This window comes from Euprymna scolopes, chromosome 23, assembly GCF_053919585.1.
Source record: "Euprymna scolopes isolate OS-2025 chromosome 23, ASM5391958v1, whole genome shotgun sequence".
In the NCBI taxonomy this organism is placed as follows: domain Eukaryota; kingdom Metazoa; phylum Mollusca; class Cephalopoda; order Sepiida; family Sepiolidae; genus Euprymna; species Euprymna scolopes.
This window is the reverse complement of record NC_136504.1, coordinates 65,769,276-65,792,220: the sequence shown is the minus strand read 5'-3', so window position 1 is coordinate 65,792,220 and position 22,945 is coordinate 65,769,276. Positions and strand designations below refer to the sequence as shown.

The window sequence follows — 22,945 nt, the reverse complement described above, 5'->3', positions numbered from 1 at the left end:
CATACCCATATGGTATGAAAACACTTCTTGGTGTATACAGATAAACTTTTAAAAGCCTCATAAATTAAAGTTAATAACTAAATCAGATATTACATTAGTAAGTTCAATTATAATTTCATTAAGAATAAACTTTAATAATTATTATAATAAACTTCCTGGATTATCTCCCTTTAATAACACTCTTAACCCTTGGGCTACGATGGTATTTTTACACACATTGCCTATGATGGGTGTGAATTTATTTTTTACATCACATAAAATCAAGTCTAGGATCTTTGAAAAATATTTTTTTATCAAAAAACAATACAAACATTCAAACATGGGTTTCAAGCATGGGTCTCATTCATTGATTAATGCAGTTAGGGAAAAGAAGAATTCCATAGTCCTTGAAGACACCATTGTTGCAGTCGATTGTAATAGAAAACCAGGAGTTAAAAAATTAGCAGCCAGCATAGCCTAAGGGTTAAAAAACTGTGATGAGTGAAAGATAGCTGCCTTGCTACAGTAGTGCTGTAATGTCTAATAAAGCCGGTATTCTATGGCATTTTTTCCATTCTTTCTTCAACTCCTTGAAATCAGCAGATTTCAGGCATTAAATAATTCCAGTTACTTGCAAATACAGATAATTCATTGGTTCACTTTTGTTCTGTTTAAGGTCAAGTTTTAGTGCAATAACCAGCCGTTCTGTTTCTCAGAGGTCGTGAATCAGATCCTTGCTAGTATCCTTTGACTTGAACATTTTCTTAACTTTCAAACTAAACGCTAAGCAAAAATGAACCCTTTTATGCAAAGAATGAGGTAAGTTGAGATAACTTCTACTGTTTAATCTGAGTTCAAGATAATCATGTTTGCCACACTCCCACTTGATCTTCTGATCACAAAAATGATATTATAAGTGACACCTTTTGTTTCAGATGTTCCTCTGAAAGGGGACTGTTTGAATTTCTTCTTAGACGAGTTCTCATTGAGCATGTCGGAATCTGCAGGCAAACTACCAATAATGGAAAGATCGGTGAACCCAATCTGAATCAAATTGACCGCTTACTATTTTCTGTATGATCATCATTTGAGGGAGTGATCCTACAAAAGGGTGCAAATCTTTGACATTGACTTGCACTCATTGCTAACTGACCACCTTGGTTATGCACCCAGTTCTGAAGCTAATTGTGCATCTACTGTATGAGGTCTTAACCCAGGTAACATCCTCTTGTACACCCTGTTAATTATTTGTGATTCATACAGGGGCATAATGTCAATACCTCTAACCTGTCAGTTGGCACCGTAAAAGATGAGAGGGTTGTCCTTCATCATGATGTTATGCCAGTAGACAACTGCCAACACTGAGCAATTCTTTGTAGCTGTAATTGTTCTGATGCTTTTGTGACTGTGTTCCATAGTGCCATTCCTGGACAGAATGTAAATGCACCAGAATCTCAAATTCATGCCCCAGATATTTGCAGATTGCTTGAATTGCCTGCAAATGAATGCAGTATCATTATCAGTGAATGTCAGCTGGCTTCGTTAAAAAAACAAAACAAAAAAACTGTCATCAGCTGATGAATGACATTGGTCGTCCTACTTTCACAATGGCTTCCGTATTATAAATAAAAGGCACCACAATCGGTAAGCACCAGAAAATTGGTAATGTCCATTGCCAACCTGCTCCATTTTTTTTTTTATTCTCAGCTCTTCTTTTTTTATCCATTGAACTGCATATCTTGCAAGACGGTGAGACTTGAAATCCAAATATTTCTGATCTACAATGCCTTTTGGCTTAATGACCATGACATCACCAGGTGGATGTGCATCTGCACACTGGAAGAAAGGATCTCTTCAACCATGCTTCATCATCCATGCTTATTATTGTTGGAACTTTGGGATGCCTTATATGTTCAGCGCATCATATGGTTTGGTCATATATAGCATGTCACTTCTTGCATTAACTTCATAATACGTCCGGATATCCAAAGCATTAGAAAGCATGGTAGAAAACCTAGTTTGAGTGTATAAAAAAGGGTTTAACTACATGCAACATAATTTATATCAACCATTTGCATAAAGAGCAAGTGTGAGGTGTTGATTAGTGGTGGCCATTCCCAAAATTACTTTAAACATGATACATTTAAAAACCAGTTTTTAAATCTATTTGTAGTATTTATCGATGTGATTTATATATATATATATATATATATATATATATATATATATATATATATATATATATATATATATATATATATATATATATATGAAGGACATACCAAATTTGTCAGTTTGTAATAAATTTAGTAAATGAATTCAAAAGTAGAGTAGATATAACAGAGTAGTATTGTAAATGACACACAGACAAGGTTTCTCTCATGCATTGTTTTCTATACGAAATCAGATATTTTTTTAGATATGCTTATTGTTGTATGCATTGTTTTCTATACAAAATCAGATATATCATCAGACGTATACATTGTGCAACTTCTACATCCACTCTATAACACACTGTCATATTGCTGGCATTAGGCATAAATGGGAGACTAAGGAAGACCTGACTTGAATTCATAAGAGATACGAGTGTATGCACTCTGACTGATGTCAACCCTTTGGATTGGACAACATGCAGAGCAGGCTTGAAACACTACCTGATGTTGCTCACCCCAAAGTTCAGGACACTCACAACACACTAAACTGTGTGATGATGATGATGAGATAAGATGTCTTAAGGAGAATTGCTTCCCATCACCCTGAAAAATCTCATCAGTATGCCCTGTATTTAAGAATTCAGGTGATCGCTAATTCCCTTCTCAGTACAGGCCAATAAGTCTCCTGTGCATCATGACTAAGTTGCTGGAATCTGTGTTAAATACAGAAGTAATCAACCATCTCAGCAAAAATAACCTCCTTAGTGACACACAATATGGTTTCCATTCTTCTAGATCTACAGCAGATGTGTTTACAGTTATATCTCATAGGATTAGCGAATTTCTGGACGGAGGCAACCTTTCTAGGGCTCTTGACATATCAAAGGCCTTTGATAGGATATTGCATAAAGGTTTACTTCACAAGATCTCTAGCTATGGTATAGCTGGAAATGTCTTCTCAATTATTAAATCATTTCTCTCTGATAGGTTCATAAAAGTAGTGGTTGATGGGCAGAAATCAGAATCTCACAGTATTAATGCTGGAGTCCCTCAGGGGTCCATCCTGGGCCCAACTATTTTCCTGATCTACATTAATGAGCTTCCAAATCACATCCTTACATCATTTGTAGACATTTATGCTGATGACACTACCATTTATGGTAGCACATCTAAGACAGTAAACGACCAAGTTCTCTCCAATTCTCTCTCCTCTGATCTTGAGCATGTGGTACAATGGGGAAAGGAGTGGCTGGTTACTTTTAATGCATCTAAAACCAAGCTTTTCTCTTTACATCATCAACGTTCTGATCCACATCTGGCATCAATTGAAATGAATGGCTCTCGTCTTGAGGAGGTCTCAAGTTTTGACAAGCTTCTGGGCTTGACCTTTACTCCTGATCTTAAATGGAACTCGTACATCAAATCTGTTGCCAAGGCCGCCGGAAAAATGGTTGGGATCCTTCTGTCGATCCAGTAGATATCTTACTGCTGATGCAATTCTCTATCTATATAAGAGCCAGGTACGTACAAGGATGGAATACTGCTGCCACATCTCGGCAGGAGCTGCTAGAAAGAACTTGTCCTGCCTTGATAGAGTTCAAAATACACTTTGTAGCCTCATAGGAGATGCCCTTTTCTCTTCCCTGCAACCTCTTTCTCACAGAAGAGATGTTGCAAGTTTGTCTCTGCTGTATCGTTATTTTCATGGAAAGTGTTCCACTGAGCTTCAGTCTATGGTCCCCCCTCACCAAATTTTCACAAAAAAACACTCGTTTAGCTGAAAACACTATTAATAATTCCCCCCACTCTTTATCTGTGCCTAAACCTAAGCATAGATTCCATGAACAAAGCTTCTTTCTTAGAACTGCACGCCTGTGGAATTGTCTTCCGTTTTCCTGCTTTCCAGCTGTCTACAATATGATTGTTTTCAAGTCTAACGTAAACAAGTTCTTGATTAGCCATTACACTTGTTAACAAATTTACCGAATTTCCATTTACTAATGATTACTATATTGTCCAATTTCTACTTATCCTCGAGTGGCCTCTTGGCCTTGATAAGTGGTGATGCCTATGTAAAAAAAAAAAAAAAAAAAGATTAGGAAAAAAGGAAGATACAAAGTGAAAATAAGACAATGGTCTTCTGTAGTTCGGATGTATACAGTGTGCTACCTCCTGCATCAACTCCATAACATGTGGGGATACCTCAGGCATTAGGGAACATGGTAGACTGAAGAAACCCAACTTGAATTCATAAAAGATATGAGTGTATGCACTCTGACTGATGGCAACCCGACGGCTAAGGGATATATAGTATCTATTTGTCTAAAAGAAACTATACTACTACTTCTATAATGTACTAGTGTACTATCTTTTAAAGCTCAATTCAGTGAAGGCGGGTGGGTACAATCTGTTTGCTGTCATAATATCAGCCTCCTATGCATTACCTCCTTTTCTTGAGAGGGGCTGGTGTAATATCTGTTCTGTTGTCAGGAGACCATCGTCCCAGGCATTATCTTCTCTTTTGGAGGGAGGGAAGGGTCGTGTAGTATATATCATGATATCATCCTCCCAGGAATTACTTCCTCCTATTTTTTTCGTGTAATATCTGGTGTGTTGTTGCCATGCTTCATCTTCATAAGCATTATTTCCTCCTTTGAAAGGTAGTGCAGTATCTGTTGTGTTAGGCCATTAGGTCATTTTCCTAGGCATTACTTTCTAAGGGTCATTGTAACATATATTCGTTTTTCAGAATGTGACTGGAGGAAGCATGTATTTGCTTAATAAAAGTTCCTATTTATAATGCCTCCCCATGGGACAGAGTTAGATACCAGGGTCGTTTTTTAATGCGGAGAAAAGGAACAAAAATAAAAATTGTCTCAGTCGTGAAGGATTTCTCCTCCACAGAGAGAGAACTAGAAATTGAAGTGTAGCATCTGAAGAGCAGATACTAAACTTTGATCTTGGCCAGAGTTGATAAAACTTAGAATCTAGCAGAACAGAACAATATTTTGTCTTCTATTATGACTTCTTGTCAAAGATTTGTTTAATTACAATATTGATGTGGATGCTACCACACTCTGATGCAGTCGAGCTGACGTATACTTCTGCCCAGTCCTAGAGTCTGTGGTCGTCATAAATACTAACATTTATTTTCTCCAAGAGTGGAGAGCTGCCTCTGTGAGACAATTATATTGAATGAAAACCAATGAGTTTTCACAATGTATTAATTTAATCCAGGACACTGAAGGACAACTTCAGAAATCACGGATAGCAGGCAAAGTGTTTTATGAAAACAATGAAGAAAGATCATCTCCTTTCCTCTGCCCACGTAGTTGATTGATGTTGAGTGAAGCTGTCTTCATTGAAGAACTATTCCACCAATAAAAAGCGACAGGCCATAAACTATTACTTTCTTCACCCAGACACTGTCCAACTTTCTCTGACTAATTAAATAAATGAATACTTATCGTTCTTTGTTCATGAAAAGGTTTTGTTTTCCTTATATGTGATGACTGTTTTCATGGATACAAACAATAAGAGTCGCTCTTAACAACATGGCACAGTGATAAAGAAACCTTTCGTTATTCTTTAAAAGTCTTATATCTGACCTGTCTTGTCCTTTTGAAGAGACAAGTTGCAGAAAAGTGTTAGTAAACCATGACGAATATAAACCTTCACGTAAACTGACAGTTCGTTGACAAAAAAGTGATGACACAAGCTTTTGACAAGGTTTAAATTCAAAACAATCTTTGTAATTTAATAACAAAATATATATTTTATAGTATCTTTCTGTCTCTCTCTTCTCCTATTTCTATCTTTCTCATGTTTTTGGACGAGGGAAGAATTGTGATTTAGTTGGATTTTGGATGCTGTTTGTGGCGGGTCAGACCATAGCTCAGCTCAATGCTAGAGTTCTAAGAAAATGCTTCTTCTTAAATGTTTAAATAAATTTCTATTTTTATACGAAAATGTGTTTGTTGCTTATTTTATACAAGTGTTCAGTTCTAGCGCAGTAGTTCTGCCACGAATAACGCCGAGAACTTGAAGAAAAGACCCACCAGCAGACATAGCTGACGTCCTATTAACCTTTTAATTTAAAGAGGATGCACCCTTCGTTTTATCGTGTATAACAGTAAAGGAGCTGGGTGCCGTGCCCAGGATGTAATAGCTATTCAATGAATGTCGCCGTGGCATCGACCATCAAGTTACTCTTCCTGGCAAACAATAGAAACACAACAATCTATTCTAAGATTAGCTTTTACAGTCCATCATCACAGGCTTTACTTTCTCTTTGAAAACGAGTCAGTATATTGTGAAACGCCTTAGGTACTACTACCTAAGAATGCTGATTAGGTTGTTCACACATTTTTTGTAGATCAAAGTGCACGTCTCCTAGTGTGCTTTTTTATTTTTCCAAATCTACACTTAAAATTGTGTCTAACCTCTTGCAGAGGACGTAAATATATGATGCACCTAAATAAAAAAAAAACAAGCCGAACATGTGGGGGTCTCTTTCACCATGAAAATCCATGCTGGCAAAAATTTACTTTCACTTTCAATGTTTGTGCAAAATTTCCAAAAAGTCCAAGGCGTGGTTATTGAGAAAAGTGCAAACAAACGAATGGAAGTGAATTACTAAATCCAATCCCTCCTTTGTCGCGAAGGGGGGGGGGGCGGATAAAAAACAGCGCAATGAACATTTTATTTTAAACATATTTCTTTTTTTTTTCTAATCTATACAACGTTCGGTATTTTGGGGATTATTCAGCTATTACTCTTATTTTATTTGTTATTTTCACAACATTTCAGCCGATGTAACCTTTAATCTTTTTCAGATTTATCTTTTCAAATTTGTGAATCTTTTATGCTGAAAACAGCTACGAGTCAATCTTTGTAAAAAGTGCTATGTAATTTAGAAGATTTCCATATCGTTGGCAATTTGTGGAAACCAACAAAATATGTCATTTAGACAGTGTTTTAGCTCTCACTGGAAACCAAAATTGCATGGGCAATACAAGAAGTAATCTGACGATTCTTGTGTTCTTACGCCAGGGTCTTTGATTGGCTGACAGACCTATCACTCCAGTGGTACACCTGTTTATTTACAACAAAGAAAAATAGCACATAAAAATGTTGCTACCACAAACATATATGGAATTTTGAACTGAACATGGATCTATAGTGTAACGGATAAAGGTGTTAGGTACAATCAGTTCGAAGTGACAATCTTCTAGAGGTTGAAGGTTCTAATCCTTACTTACTATAATAACTAAAAAATAATATAATAATCAACATGTATACCAGGTCATCGTTGACAGAACCAGAACGATATCTCCTATTGGATAAAATAAAGGATTCAGTTTGAAATTTTGTACAGGTTACAAGTTTGACAAAGATTTTCAAGTTTGAAGGATGTCAGAGATCATATTGGCCGAAATATTATGAAAATAACAATCAAGATGAGAAAAGTAGTCCAAATAATCCAAATTATAAATCCTTATCTAAAAAAGTCCGAAACTTAACATACGTGTAGAATGAACATCGATAATAACCAGAGGTAACAGAGTATCAAATTGATATAATGATTTTAAAATGCAAGTTTAAAAAAATGATTAGTTAATATTTAATATTTGTAATTAACTTAATTTCATGGATATAAGCAACTCGAATGCCAACTTGGAAAGAACTTAAATGCCTACTAGACACTATCCTCGAGTGTCTAAGCTCTCTCTGTACAGGGATTTGTCTAGAAAATCTGGCATAAGGATACTTCTCTCTACGAGTAAACCTTGGCCAAACATTTAAAATAAGATCCCTGTGATATGGTTACCCCATACGAGGAATGGTATACCTTTTCCAAGCGATGTTGCCTATAGTAACATTATTTAACTGGATACTCCACCAGACTAGGCCAATTCTTGTCTTGGAATCCAGTAAGACCAAGAGAAAATAATAAATGTCTACTATAGTTAACTGGTCAGTTAATGAGAGGAAAGTTAAGGTTCTTATCTTCTTTACTAACTCAAAATTTGAGAGATAAAGTGGAATTTAATGGAACATTCAAATATCTGTATATCTCATACAAAGGTCACGTGTTAGCCTGAAAAAAAGAAAAAAAGAAAAAAAAGCTCCTTGATTTCTGAAACCTTCGATTGAAGTAAAATGAAACAAAAAAGCAACAATTTTGTGTATACATTTAATAAGAAACTTATTAAATATAAATATAAAAACATATCCCTTTAATAATTAGTTATTTGAACGAGTAGGGTGATTTAAAAAAATAAATCTTTATATGTATGTATATAAATGTAGGTTTGTGTCTTTCTTATAGAAAGAAAGGTTAAATAATCTACATAAAATCTAAAGTATATTCTTATGTAAAATTCTCCAGGGAAAACAATGGAAGTAGTCCCAAATCTCTACATTACTCTTTATGTGCTGAATATCTACATTCTCCCATATTTTAGTGACCCATGGGGTAAGGAACCCCTAAAACTTGAGATATATATATTCGATTTTAATGAAATTTAAATCAAGTGTATAAGACACAAGTTTAGAGTTTTCCGACAATTCAGCCTTTTCTGATTGGCGGGGTGGGACGAAATTAAATTCACCATAATGCACTTCAATTCATTCGTAAACAAGTCAATCACTTCAATCTTTTAGTCATAGTTGGGAAAAAAAAAGAAAAATTACTTGATCATTAAAAAATTGAAAGGAATTTGGAAGCATTTAAACTGGCCTTAAAATTCTTAGTAAACTCTCATGTATTGAAAGATTGGAAACTTTGGAAGCTTACCAAAGTAATTAAGTAATATTTTTTAATTTTTTAAATACCCCCCCCCCTTCTATAAAACTAAACAAATAAAGCAACTTATATAGCGATTTTGGGAGAGGAGTTGAAACTATTATTTATCCCTCATCCCCTTTTTTTTTCTTTTACAAAGGAATCATCACTCCCCAAAGCCCAAAACCCAAAGTCACTCAAGGATAAAGGTTAACATAAATTCAATGTTGAAGTGTTTAGTATCTCCAAGTTGGGTAGTTTTACGCACTAATTTCTATTTATATAAAGTTATGTTTGTGTATAGAATTAGGTACAAGATTGATTCTTAAACTAATTAACCAATTATTATGAATTTTGGAATAGAGCTGAGATACAAAGATTAGACAGATGGAAACAGACAAAGAGAGAGAGAGAGAGAGAGAGAGAGAGAGAGAGAGAGAGAGAGAGAGAGAGAGAGAGAGAGAGATATGCAGAAACGGACGATAATAATGATACTGAAGAAAAAAAAGAGAGATAACAATAGACGAAGATAGATAGATAGATAGATAGATAGATAGATAACATCAGACGAAATTAGATAGACAGGGACAAGGGTGGATGAATAAAGACAAATAGAAACAAGCAAAGACAGACACAAACGAATAGAGGGGTAGATATAGAAACAGACATAGGCAGCTATAGCAAGAGTTGAAGATAAATAAAGAGAGAAAAAGACAGAGATGGAGAGAACAGATGTTAGAGAGATGTGATCAAACTAAGATAAATGGATAGAGAGTAAGAAAAGGAGATGATGAGAATAATGGAAATAGTATTCCGACGAAATGGAGAAATAAAAGGGAACAACCCGAGTTATGTGTGTATCAACGTTTCATCTTTATTTCATCCAGAGGAAGTCTTAAAATAAAGACGAAACGTTGATGAACACATAATTCGGTTTGTTCCTCGCTCTCTCTCTCTCATATATATATATATATATATATATATATATATATATATATATATATATATATATAGAGAGAGAGAGAGAGAGAGAGAGAGAGAGAAAGGGGCAGAGAGCAGCAGACATAAATAGCGTTAACAAACGAAGACAGAAATATAAAAGACTAATGGTGAGATTGAAAGAGGAAAATTGAGAAATAAGAGCAGGCAGAGATAGTGAGATAGGAATAGAACAAAAATTGGAATAAAATGGAGATAACTACATAGAAACAAAGATAGTAAAAAGATTTGTAACAATGATAGATAACCATAGATATCAATAGAGAGACTGAATATATATATATATATATATATATATATATATATATATATATATATATATATATATATATATATATATATATATATATATGGAATTTACCCATTGGATTGGAAATTTTTAATTCGACCGTTTTGGTTTTTACCATTCTTGGATTTTTTACCCTTCACCGGACTATCCATTCATGTGAAATCTTTTTATCATTTTTCTTTTACCTCCTATTCCCCTTACCTCACCCTTTTTTTTTTTTTAACCAAGTAAGATCTGTGACTTACTTGTAGTTTCATTAAATACTTTTATATGCAAAATCCGATCGCGCATTTTGCTAATTCCTGCCCTCTGATGAGAAGGAGAGTATTTCTTCGAAACTCCGCGGATTAAGGACTATCCACTTATCTTGTGCTTCCTTTTTTAAAATTAAATATGTTTTTAACTCTTTTTCAAGATGTCTTTTAACATGTTTTATTAATCATTTGTTCATATATATATATATATATATATATATATATATATATATATATATATATATATACAGACTAATATTGATAGAGAGATAGCAATGCTCGAACATTGATAGACAGTCAAAGATATCAACATATGAAGTCAAAGGTAAAAGTCGGCCTCTTGATCATCACGAATGATCTTCCAAATAACAGATGGAGAAAATTTGTGACATTTAAACATATGACAATTACCTATGGCAACATTTCGAAGAGCATCGGTGATCAAGATCTCTCTGAATCTCTGTTATTCAACTTGTAGCACATGATACAAAGGGAAAAAGTAGCTTGTTATTTTTAACACGTTTTAAAGCAAGCCTTTTACCACTAGCGCTCGGATCTTTTTTTTTTTTTTTTGACCGAGTTGAAACGGATAACTCTCTCTTTGAGGAAGTCTCCTTTTGGCTTTCATTTCAGACCTGAAATGGAAAACTTACATCAAATCTGTTGCTAGAGTGGCTGAAGAAATAGTTGGATATATTTTACTGCTTCAGAACTTTGGACACAATCCTCTACCTGCATAAGAGACGGATATGTGTAACAGAGCGTGTATGGCAAGCTGCGCACGAAATGATGTTACAGTAAGGAAAAAAACGATAGAAAGGAGAGAGGTTGGAGAGAAGGAGCATGATCACGTTAGAGACGTGAGTGACGTGACAGTCGAAACAAGAAGTTATGCATGGAGAATGAGGAAATAAATGTTGTTGTTACAAAAAAAAGCAAAAAAGAAAAACAAAACAAAAACAAAGGAGTCGAGTTACTACTTGTTCTATGTTCCTTATGACGTAGACTGCATACAACGTGTAGGTTCCATGTGTAAAACTGTACAACATTAAATATGTCCAAAGATATAAGATACTACTGCCACATTTGGGAAAACTGCAATGGAGCGCCTTGAAAGAGGACAAAAGTTAGTTTGAAATTTAGTGGGGAACCTTTTTTCACACACAGGGGATTTTGCTGGAGTTTCTACTACATTGTTATCTTCACGGTAAATACTTGAAGCAGCTCCAATCACTGGCTCCCTCCATAAAACGCTCATAGAAGAAACTTGTCTTTCTACAACAATAACAAAGAACATCCTCCTCTCTCTCTACCAAAAAGCAAACGATGCTTCCAAAGTTTACTTCCTAGAACAGCTATCTATCGAACATAATACAGCACGACTTCTTCTCAGTCGACAACATAGTCGTCTTCAAGTGTGATGTAAACAAATACTCACTGAACCGTTCTCTTGAATAATCAAATCCTCTTAGGTTCAAGAAACCTTCTGCCATTACACCAACTGTTTCTAATTCACTCGGGGTAGTGGTGATAGTTCCACTGGCAATTTTTAACCTTTATCCTCCAGTGGCAGTCAAGCCTTGATAGACGGTGGCCCCACAAAGTAAAAAAAAAAAATAAATAAAAACGAATAAATAAAGACGATAATAGGAATATATGAACAAACCAAGATCGATAAAAAGATAGAGAGAGAGAGAGAGAGAGAGAGAGAGAGAGAGAGAGAGAGAGAGAGGGGGGGGGCAGGGAAAAGAGGAAGGTAAAGCGATGGAAAGAGAGGAAGATGGATCGAAAATAGAAACAGGCTAAAATGGATAGGAAAATTTAAACAAAATGAACAGACTAAGATAAACAGAGTTAAGAAGAAACTCAGAGAGAGAACAATAGCAACAGACGAAGATCTAGAGAGAGAAAACAAAGTTAAATATATAGAAATAAACTAATAAGATGGAAAGCTAGCCATGGATGAAGACAGATCGAAACAAACGAAAATAAATAGGAACACAGATGTAGAGATAGGAAAAGGAAAATAGAATGATAGAAACAGACAATAGCAACAGACGAAGTTAGATAGAAGCAAAGAAACCTGGATATGAATAAAACTAGGATAGAGTCAGAAAAACAAAGATAGGTGAAGTTATTAAGATTGGAAGTGACGAAGATAGAGAAGAATGGATTACCATACATAGAGAAGAACAAATGAATATAGATAGAGAGATAGCAACATACGAAAATAGATAGAAATAGAGTAAAAGAGATAGAAAGAGAAAGATATATAGGATACTAGCATTTCATCCCGGCGTTGCCCGGGTGTTTGGAAGTGAATGTTGAACAAAGAAAAAAAAGTCGGCAATTTTTTAAAACTTTGACCGCTATTATGACCCCTTAACATTTATTGTTTTGGGCTCAAATCAAGTTATTAAGTTAGATCTATATCCAAGGAACCTATATCTAAAATTTCAAGTGTTTAGACTCAAAATTGTCGGAGGAGTTTGGTAGAGTTCTCAAAGGTTAAATCGTTGAACTTTGCCCCCTTAACAGCCAAATTTCTGGCCGAAAACCGATCACATAGATTTTCCCAAATCTCAGTACCATGTATATCAAATTTCGAGTCTGTAGACTTAAAATTGACAGAATTATTGCGTAGGGAAATGTACACACACAGACAGACACACAAATACACAGACACATTCACTTTTATAGATACACTAGCATCTCAGCCCGGCGTTGCCCGGGTGTTTGGAGGTGTATGCTGAGCAAAAAAAAAAAAAGAGTAAATTTTTTTTAATTTGACCCCTATTATGACCCCTTAAAATTTATAGTTTCGGGCTCAAATCACTTTATTAAGTTAGATCCAGGTTCAAGGAACCTATATCTAAAATTTCAAGTGTCTAGACCCAAAATTGTCGGAGGAGTTTGGTAGAGTTCTTAAAGGTCAAATCGTTGAAATTTGACCCCTTAACAGCCAAATTTCTGGCTGACACCCGTCACATCGATTTTCCCAAATCTCAGTACCCGGTATTTCAAATTTCGAGTCTATAGACTAAAAATTGACAGAGTTATTGCGTAGGGAAATGTACACAGACAGACAGACACACAGACAGACACGTTCACTTTTATATATATATAGATATAGATAGGGAGGAAACAGGCTAACATAAAAAGAGGGATAAGAACAAACGAAGATAGCTACAGTCGAAGGGATAACAAGATGGCAACATATGACGATAGAGAGAGTGATAGGGCCTATGTGATGTCTTCGTTTGGGCCTATCACTGATAGGCCCAGACGAAGACATCATTAGTTAATAGTTATTTGCATAATTTCATTAAATTTGATGGCTTCAGTTTTTATAATAACAAAATGTTATTGATTTTCTCAGTCAAGTTTGCTAACTCATTGGTGGTACTTAATTAAACATGTAATATATATATATATATATATATATATATATATATATATATATATATATATATATATATATATATATATATATATATATAAACATTTTGAAAACATACAGATCTACGTCAATACAGGAGAACCGATATCTGCACATAAATATATTATTTACTTACTGGCGTCGAGACATGTTCCAACAATCACAGGTAATATTCAACCATGATAAATTTGCTGCATTATCATCATTTTCCCTTTTTAAGGATTCTCGCTTTGTTCAGACACTAAAACAATTCACACATGTAGTGTTAATGACTTTCTCGCCTGCACTTAACGGCAGTTCGTGGTTAACCCAATCTGTTGAAGCGGTTGTTCTCTCATTTCCAACACTGCCATAGCCAACAAAAAGATAAAAATAAAACTAATAAAAAACGAAACAAAACAGGAAAATACCTCACAAAAAAAAAAAAAAAAAAAAAAAAAAAAAATGGACAACTTTATAAGTGAGCGAAGCCGATCAACAGCTGGTTTCTAACTCTGTCCTGTGGGGAGGCATTGTAAATAGGAACAGGCAGTCACTTGTTGCGTGTTAAACATTGTAATTGACGCAAGTCAAAAAAGGAGGACGCGATGGGTTATAATCATTTTTTTTTCTTTTCTATTTCTCTCCTTTAATATGGAAAAAATAGAACGATATATTGATCTATTAAATGATTTAACGAATTCTCATATAGGTCAAATATGAGGAGGTGTAATTAATAATTTGGCAAATAAGTGTGTTTGCACCTGCCAGGATTTATTCTAAATCGAATCTGTCATATATGCACTCTTTCTCTCTCTTATATACTGGCTGTAAATATCCGGCGTTGCCAGGTCGAAACAATGTACGTCATATATATCTGCGATGACGTCATCGTATATGACGTCAGGTTATATATATATATATATATATATATATATATATATATATATATATATTAGCAGGGAGACCTGTCGTTGTCCAGGATTGAATGAGGATCAACAAATATTCCACCCTCCCATACTTTTGTTGTCATCAAAGTCGGTGAAATCGCCCATCTTTTATTCAAATCAAGTGATTGCTTGCTCTAGTTAGGGACCTTCCCCCTGCAGTGTACCGGGAGGAAGCTTCACATGCCTCCACGTAGTCCACAATACATTGTAATCTACATTGCACTGTAGAGAACCTACTGCTGATTTTATAAAATTATTTTATAGAATGGCTTGAATTTAAGTTTAAAATGAAAAAGTCAATTGTGTTCAAAATAGAAACATTCATTTCGAACGCGCCCCTGTCATATCAAACAACAAACTGTTGATTTTATGAAATTATTTTTACATCACTTTAATTAAACGTATAAAAGTCAAGTATCATGGTTCAAAAGAAACATTCATTTTGAACGCGCCCTTGTCTTATAAAAGAATTTACCGTTGATTTTATAGGCTGTATCTTTCTATTTGTACTGTAACAAAACTTCGCAAATGCACTTGTGATGTTAGGTTATATAAAAGTGTTAACTTTTATCAAAATTGGACTTCATTAATCAAATGTTTCTAATTATCGACCTTCGATACTTATCAGACGTATTCTGATACAGAACCGACATGAGAACACTCCCAGACACATCTTTGTGTTAAATTTTAAAACAATCGGTCCATCCGTTTCCGAGTTCATAGGAACTCACTTTTTCTCTCACACACAAAGTTGCTTTCATATAATAGTAAAGATAGGGATACCATATATATATATATATATATATATATATATATATATATATATATATATATATATATATATATATATATATATTGTATCGGAATGTCTTCAATATGTATAGATAATCAATAGTAAAAAAAAAATCTGATGAAAGAAAGAACAAGCGATTGTGACTAAAAGTTAACGCCTTATACAGCCTAACATCACAAGTGCATTTGAGAAGTTTTATTACCGTAAAAGTAGAAAGGCTTGGCATATAAAATCAACAGTAGATTCTTTGATATGACAGGGGCGCGTTCGAAATGTATGTTTATGTTTAAAGCACAATTGAACTATGATACTTGACTTTTGCATTTTAAACTTTAATTCAAGCCATTATATAAAAGAATTTTTATAAAATAAACAGTAGGTTCTCTACAGTGCAATGTAACAACAATGTATTGTGGGTTAAATCATTGTGTGGAGGTATGTAAAGCTTCCTTCTGATGCACCGCGATGGGTTCCCAACTAGAACAGGCAATCAATCGATTTGATTGAAAATAGTCGATTTCACTGATTTTGGTGACAATAAAAACATGGGAGGATGAATTATTTGTTGATCATCATTCGATTCCGGGCAACGTCTGATATCTCTGCTTAAACAAAAGAGAGAGAGAGAGATTTTTGTCTGTGTGTATGTCAGTCACATTTTTTTTTTAACGTATATTGCAGAATTTGTCCCTTTTCGAAATATCAGATCTTTATGGAAAATATTGCATTAATAATAAATAAATTTCCAACAAATACAGACCGGTAGGCGTATCAGAAATTTGGAGGAATTTTTGACACCCCTAACAGAAAACTGCGAATAAAATATAAAAAACTCGTAATTTCTCTTTTTAAAGTGGGTTGTTTAAAGTTGTTTAAAAAATAATAGAAATATTATTTTTTATAAAAAAAAAAACGGTGTTTACAAAATGCCGGAGTGCCTTCATACAGCCATTTTTTACGTAATAAAATCAATTGAATATTACGAGTTAAATATTTTTCAATTTTTAAACTTTAAAAATCTATCAAAATTTTTCTAATGGTTCAATTTTTATGATATTTTCAGGGTCAATGTGAAATTTTATGCTCTTTCCAATAAACCGAATATAATATTTTAGAAAACGTTTTTTTCACCCCCCCCCAATTTTGAAATGTCTATTAAAATTTTAATAATAAATTTATGTACCAAAGTTTTATATCTCACAAATTGAAGATAAAAGATCAATAAAGAAAATATTCTAATTTAAAACAAACAAACCAAAAAAAAAAAAAATGAATAGTTTTTTGGAAATTTACCTGTAAAGTCCAAACTGTAAAACCTTTTTTTTTTTAAAGCCACGTTAATTTTTTTTAATGAAAGCTCATGTTATGCTTATATCGTCAAGTAAATACCAGACGCTGACGGCAAAATTTTCTATTTCATTCAATGTTTTCTTTTTTTTAGATATTAAAAAAAAAAAAAATTCAGTCGATAAAGAAGTATTAAAATATATCAATCAAAAACTTGTGTATTTCATTAAAAGAATTTAAAAAAAAATCGATGAAGTGGATTTTTTGTTTTAGGGGAAAAACTTATAAGTGAATGTGCGTTTCTTTTTAACTACGGAGGACGAAAAATACTAATTTTGGTTAACACATGCAATAAAAAGAGACATTATTTATGTCACTTAGACGAATCCATATTTGATAAATTTCATATTAGTAGCAGCAGCTCTTTAAGCTTGACGCGAAACACGTTACGAAAATGCGATTTTATACGACCCTCGCTTTAAAAAATCCTTTTATTTAAAATATACATGGAATTTAAAATATAAATATGGATAAATTCTTAACAATGAAGAATGGAACTACCCATTTAATAGTATTTTTAGGTAAGTGATTTTTTGGCATTTATATATATATATATATATATATATATATATATAAGCAAGTCAAAATATGTTGATTTTCTTTATATTTTTTTTAAAAGAAAGCTGCTTAAAAAACAAAAACAAACAAATATTGCATAATTTGCTATTAAACCTGTCATTTTTTTAAAATTTGGTCTTTGCTCCTTTAATTGAAAAAAAAATTAGGGTTTGAATTGCATTTTTCAAGTAGTTATAAGCTTCGAAAAATAGTAAGTTGAATTATTAAAATTCTGATCATTTTTAATGGCCACCTAACAGACCGGATATCGATATTCAGTCTGACGTTCTACCAACTGACATTTGAACCTCCTCAATTATAACTTTGACGTGACGTCATATATGTATGGTTTACGCCATGTCTCAAAAACGCGAATTAAAACATAAGCGATAAAAAATAAATGAGTAATCGTAATCAGTAGCGTTGGAAATTATGTTAATAGTCCAAAAACAATTTATTTTGCTTTACATACGTTAGTGGCGTTAAAAACAATTGAATATTTTACGCTAGAATTTGGGTCCGTTGAGCTCATCATTTTAGTTTTTAAAAAAGTTTTTTTCAAAACACCACCAGATTAACATTTTTTTTAAATTGACCTCATATTGCAAATGCCATTTAAAAAACTTCTTTTCAAGGTAATAATATTTCCTAAGAAACCTTACAATCTGTAATATATCTCAGAACAGAAACGCCGAGTGAATAGAAAAATCACTGCTGATTGGCGTCCTCATATCATAGATTTATTTATTTTTCACAAAACAAGCTTTTTGATTATTCAAAAATATTTGGATTATTCAGACTACTATTCTCATTTGCCTTGTTATTTTCACAACGTTTTGGCCGATGTAATCTCTGACTTTCGGTTGAATCTGGTCAAACTTGGGAATGTTGTTGGAATTTCGAACTGAACCCTTTATCCATTGGGGTAAATTGTTCTCATTCCGTCAGCCATGATCGAGTAGAAGTGTTATGTTATCTTATTCTTGATTATTATTCACTGTAGCATGAATTGAACTTTCAACCTCTAGAAGACAGTCACTTAGAGTTGACTGTTAACCAATGCGCTTAACCATTAAGCCATACATCTTTGTGGACAATTCTAATATGAATTTTAGGAATCTTAACCCATTAAGTCCCAGTGTACTATTAATACAACGTTGCAGAGTAGGTTGCAAGGAACACAAGACAAGTAATAACTCGACTCACTTTTTTGTTTTATAACAACGACATTTATTTCCAGATACTTTCCTGAATTAAATGTGATTCCGAACATGCTCTTGAGCGTCATCTACATCTTTAATGTGATCGTCCTTTTTATAGTTTTTCTTTTTCCCTACCGGTGACATCATTTCGCATGCATTTGCATACATGTGTGAACACTGTTACATAAATAGGATACAAAATGATTTCTTTTTAAAATCTATGATATATAATAATACTGCTTACTGCACAATTACTCTAAAGAAAGGATAAAATTCATCTATATTCATCAATTTCTTTTTGAAAGTTGTTGGAACCCTCTTAAAAATAAGATATAAAATACTATTTGTTCTATTTCTGAATTTTTGAGAAGAAGATTGAAGAATCTAAATAATATGAATAACCAGACTAGTGTTCTCATCTTGAGTGTCATTTTCACAACGTTTCGGTGGATGTAATCTCCAATCTTCTTCAGATGTATCTTGTCGAATTTGGGAAGGTTTCTGTCAAACTCGGGAATTTAGATAGAATTTTGAACGGAACCCTTTATTTACTTCGCAGGGTTAGCATGCTCTCATTCCATCATTCCATCAGCCATAACTGGATAGAGGTCCTGAGTAATTCGCAATTGTATATTTTGATCGCCCACACTGAGGATTGAACCTTCAACCTTCAAGAGAATATCACTTTTTACTATTGATTTTTCCAAGTATTTTAACCACTGCGTCACAGGTCCTTTCAGGCAGTTTTAGTATGAATTTTGGCAGTCTTAATTTCTATTTGTGAATATCACTATTTATTACTAATTATCATTACTATATATATATATATATATATATATATATATATATATATATATATATAGTAATGATAATTAGTAATAAATAGTGAGATATATATATATATATATATATATATATATATATATATATATATCTCACTATTTATTACTAATTATCATTACTATATATATATATAGTTTACTTATTACTGTATATAATATTTATAATAGATAATTATTTGAAATTTCATTCAAATTCCAGAGGTCAGCAAGATACACCTGAAGAAGGTTGGAGGTTACATTGACCGAAAAACGTTGTGAAAATGACACTAGTCTGAAGAATCCAAATAATAGTACTATTTGTTCGATGATGTATGAACTTATGAGTTTTGCAATAGTAAACCACAAACAAATTGCCAAAAGTGCAATGTGACTTTCTTTTGTGTGAACTGATTTTCTTCTTGTAAATTTTATCTTGAATGTGTAGCCTCTTGATTTCTAAAGTATATCAGATGTACCCGGTGTCCTATTTATAAGTAAGGCAGTATTTTGCTGTCTTAATAATAAACTTTTTCCATTCAATTTATGCGTTCTACACCATTTTTAGTCATTTCACAAAACTCAATAGTAAAAAATTTAGATACTTCGGTTAAAAAAAAAAAAAAAAAAAAAAAAAAAAGAAAAAAATTCTATAGTAATAAGTAGTTATGGTTTTTGAATAAATTTTCAGTCAAATACCAACTATCCACATCAGTTGATTTGGTTGCATTGAACCTTCTTTGGCAGCTAAATATACTAGAATTGTCCACACAGAACTATGGCATTTATGAACAATCTGTTTGATGTAACAGTCTTCTGGAGATTGAAAGTCGAATCTTCCTACTAGTGGTAATAACTTGATATACCATGATAATTAATTAACACTTATATTTGGCAATGGCTGATGGAATAAGAGCAATCTACCTCCATGGAATAAATAACAGGTCATGTTCATAATTCTATATGGGTTCCAGAGTTTCGCATAAAAATTCTCAAGTTCAAAAAGATTTACCTGAAGAAGATTGGGGCTTCTAAAATAAGCTATTAGAGCACAAAATCTGGCATTTAGGGTCTTCTAAAACGAAGAGCGTGATTTTGCTGGTAATCGGATGGATCAGGTGTACTTACGTTAAGGAGGTACAAATGCAGTAAGTTTATCGGAGCACATCCCATGGCAGTTATTTTTTTATTTTTTTTTTTTTACTAAAAATCAAGGCTTAACGGCAAGTCAAAGATAACAAGTTTTTTTTTTAGGTGATTGAGTAGACACCAGCATGATGATTGATGATTGATAACGATGGTTGAAATTGGACAGAATTTGATTATTTAAGACTGCACAACAAGAATTTGTTTACATTGAACATGAAAGCGACTATGTTATAATCAGCTGGGAAGCAGATTATTGGTATTGTATTCCACAGATGGATAGTTCTAGGAAAGAAACTCTGCTCATGGAAGCTCAGTTTATTTTCAGGTAAACAGAGAGGGAAATAACTGGCAGTGGTTGTAGCTGAGGTTTAGTTGTGGATTCTTTTTTAGCTGAAACCAAAGATCAGAGCACTTATCATAAAAGTAACAACATAGCCGGGAGAAACTAGCAATATCTCTTGTGAAGAAAGGGCTACAGAGAAAAGAAAACAACTTCCACTATATTTTAAATTATAAAACAAACATAAGGATGCGGTGATGTGACAGAGACTGGAAATTAGCAGACAGTTTATAGTTTATTTGGTTAGAAGTTCCTTTTTGCATACTGTCCAAAAGGAAAAGACTAGTGGTTGGTGCACCTGTCACCCCACATCATTTTTGTGCAGGGAGGTAACACTATTAGTAGTTTCGTCTGCGTTCCAATGGTCCCCCCTTGCCAAACTTTCACGAAAAACACTCGTCTAGCTGAAACCACTATCAATAATTTCCCCCCATACTTTATCTGTGCCTAAACCTAAACGTAGATTCCATGAACAAAGCTTCTCTCTAAGAACTGTACGCCTGTGGAACTCTGTTCCATTTTCCTGCTTTCCAATTGACTACAATATGGTGGCCTTCAACTCTTGATGAGCTGTTCCCTTAAATAATCCAATTTACCAAATTTCCACTACTAATGATTACTACGATATTGTCCCATTGACTACCGTACACTTATTAACCCTTATCCTCGAGCAGCATCTGGACTTGATAAGTGGTGACTCCGAGGAAAAAAAAAGTTTGCCTTTGTTGAAGTGAAATCACTATGATAAAAATTCTAAGCATACCACCAAAAAATTAGTCGTGTACAAACATCCACATGTTTCAGAAAGAGTGTGCTGGAGCGTTTAACGACTTGATGTTGCCCATATTCTGGTGAATACAACAGGTCTACCTCTAGTGGTGCAAAAGAACTCAAATAATAAAATGCAGTTTTTTTTTTGCTTTTTATTATTATTTTATCCGAACACCAACCAGGAAGCTGGTTAGCCAGGTATGTGAAAAGTTTTTTTATTTTTGCTTTGTTTTCTTTTTTATAGGAATGTGTAAGCAAGAAAAGAAAGTTGCCTCTTCATGTTGGGAATAGTTCTTCGTAGTCTTGAAGGAATTTCGGTATTTCTCTTATGGAAGAATCATCAGTTAGGATTTGTGTTACATATTACTTAGCAGTAATATGATTTTGAAGTTCTATATTTATCTAAATGAATAAATGCAAAAGGACTCATTTCTCGCATCAGCAGTAAGATCATATTTCAAGTAATCCAACTTTACATAACAGAAACACCATCTTTTTTATATACTGCTTATATATACGCTATATCACTCGCAAAGTTTACTATTACGTACATTGGTTTTGAAAAAAGGACATTTTATTAATTAATTATTTGTTATTGTTTTTTTGTTAAATCATTGATCGTTTTGATTTTAATATAACAAATAATTTTGTTTTGCAATATTATTGTACCCCTCCCCCCTCCATCCTAGGAACAAATATTTAGCGTTTGGGTGCTTCTACACTAGTGGGACGAGATTTTTTAGTCGATAAATGGAGTTTTCAGATAAAAAACAATGGTTTCAATTGACTTTTTTTGTCAATTCTAAAAAGTTATAATGGTAGCTTCCAAATTATGCAGTCGAAATTACCTGAATTTCACTGAATTATTAAAAAAAAAACAAAAACAAAACAACCTTAATCGTATTAGGAGGTGAAAAATTACCGCTATCTTTGTTTAATTCAAACGGAAAATTACCTTCCCGTTTTACGATCGTTTTCATCAAATTCTATTTTTTATTTTCTTTAATAAAAAATTTTCTACCTTATCCATTTTCGTAATTTTTTGGATATAATCATCTTAAAAATACGAGGAATACGTAAATAACATTGTTTTCATGTGAAATTCAGTTTTACAATTTCTGAAAATCTCATCCCAATT

The 22,945-nt window shown here is 33.3% G+C and overlaps 1 protein-coding gene across 11 annotated transcripts in view; it reads right to left on the bottom strand.

Annotated features, from left to right (window-relative positions):
* The window catches only part of LOC145245959 (3',5'-cyclic-AMP phosphodiesterase 4C-like), a 1,213,142-nt gene that overhangs the window by 881,048 nt on the left and 309,149 nt on the right, over nucleotides 1–22,945 (bottom strand). The window contains exon 1 of one of the 11 annotated variants that reach the window (XM_080107739.1): nucleotides 14,037–14,304. The exons of 8 other annotated variants lie outside the window; for them this stretch is intronic. In XM_080107739.1, the coding sequence (XP_079963865.1) occupies nucleotides 14,037–14,050 (14 nt within the window). In that variant the 5' untranslated portion in view covers nucleotides 14,051–14,304. Of the gene's footprint in view, nucleotides 1–11,899; nucleotides 11,923–14,036; nucleotides 14,305–22,945 lie in introns of those variants that run through there. 2 more of the 11 variants (XM_080107740.1, XM_080107741.1) reach the window with 2 other exon arrangements.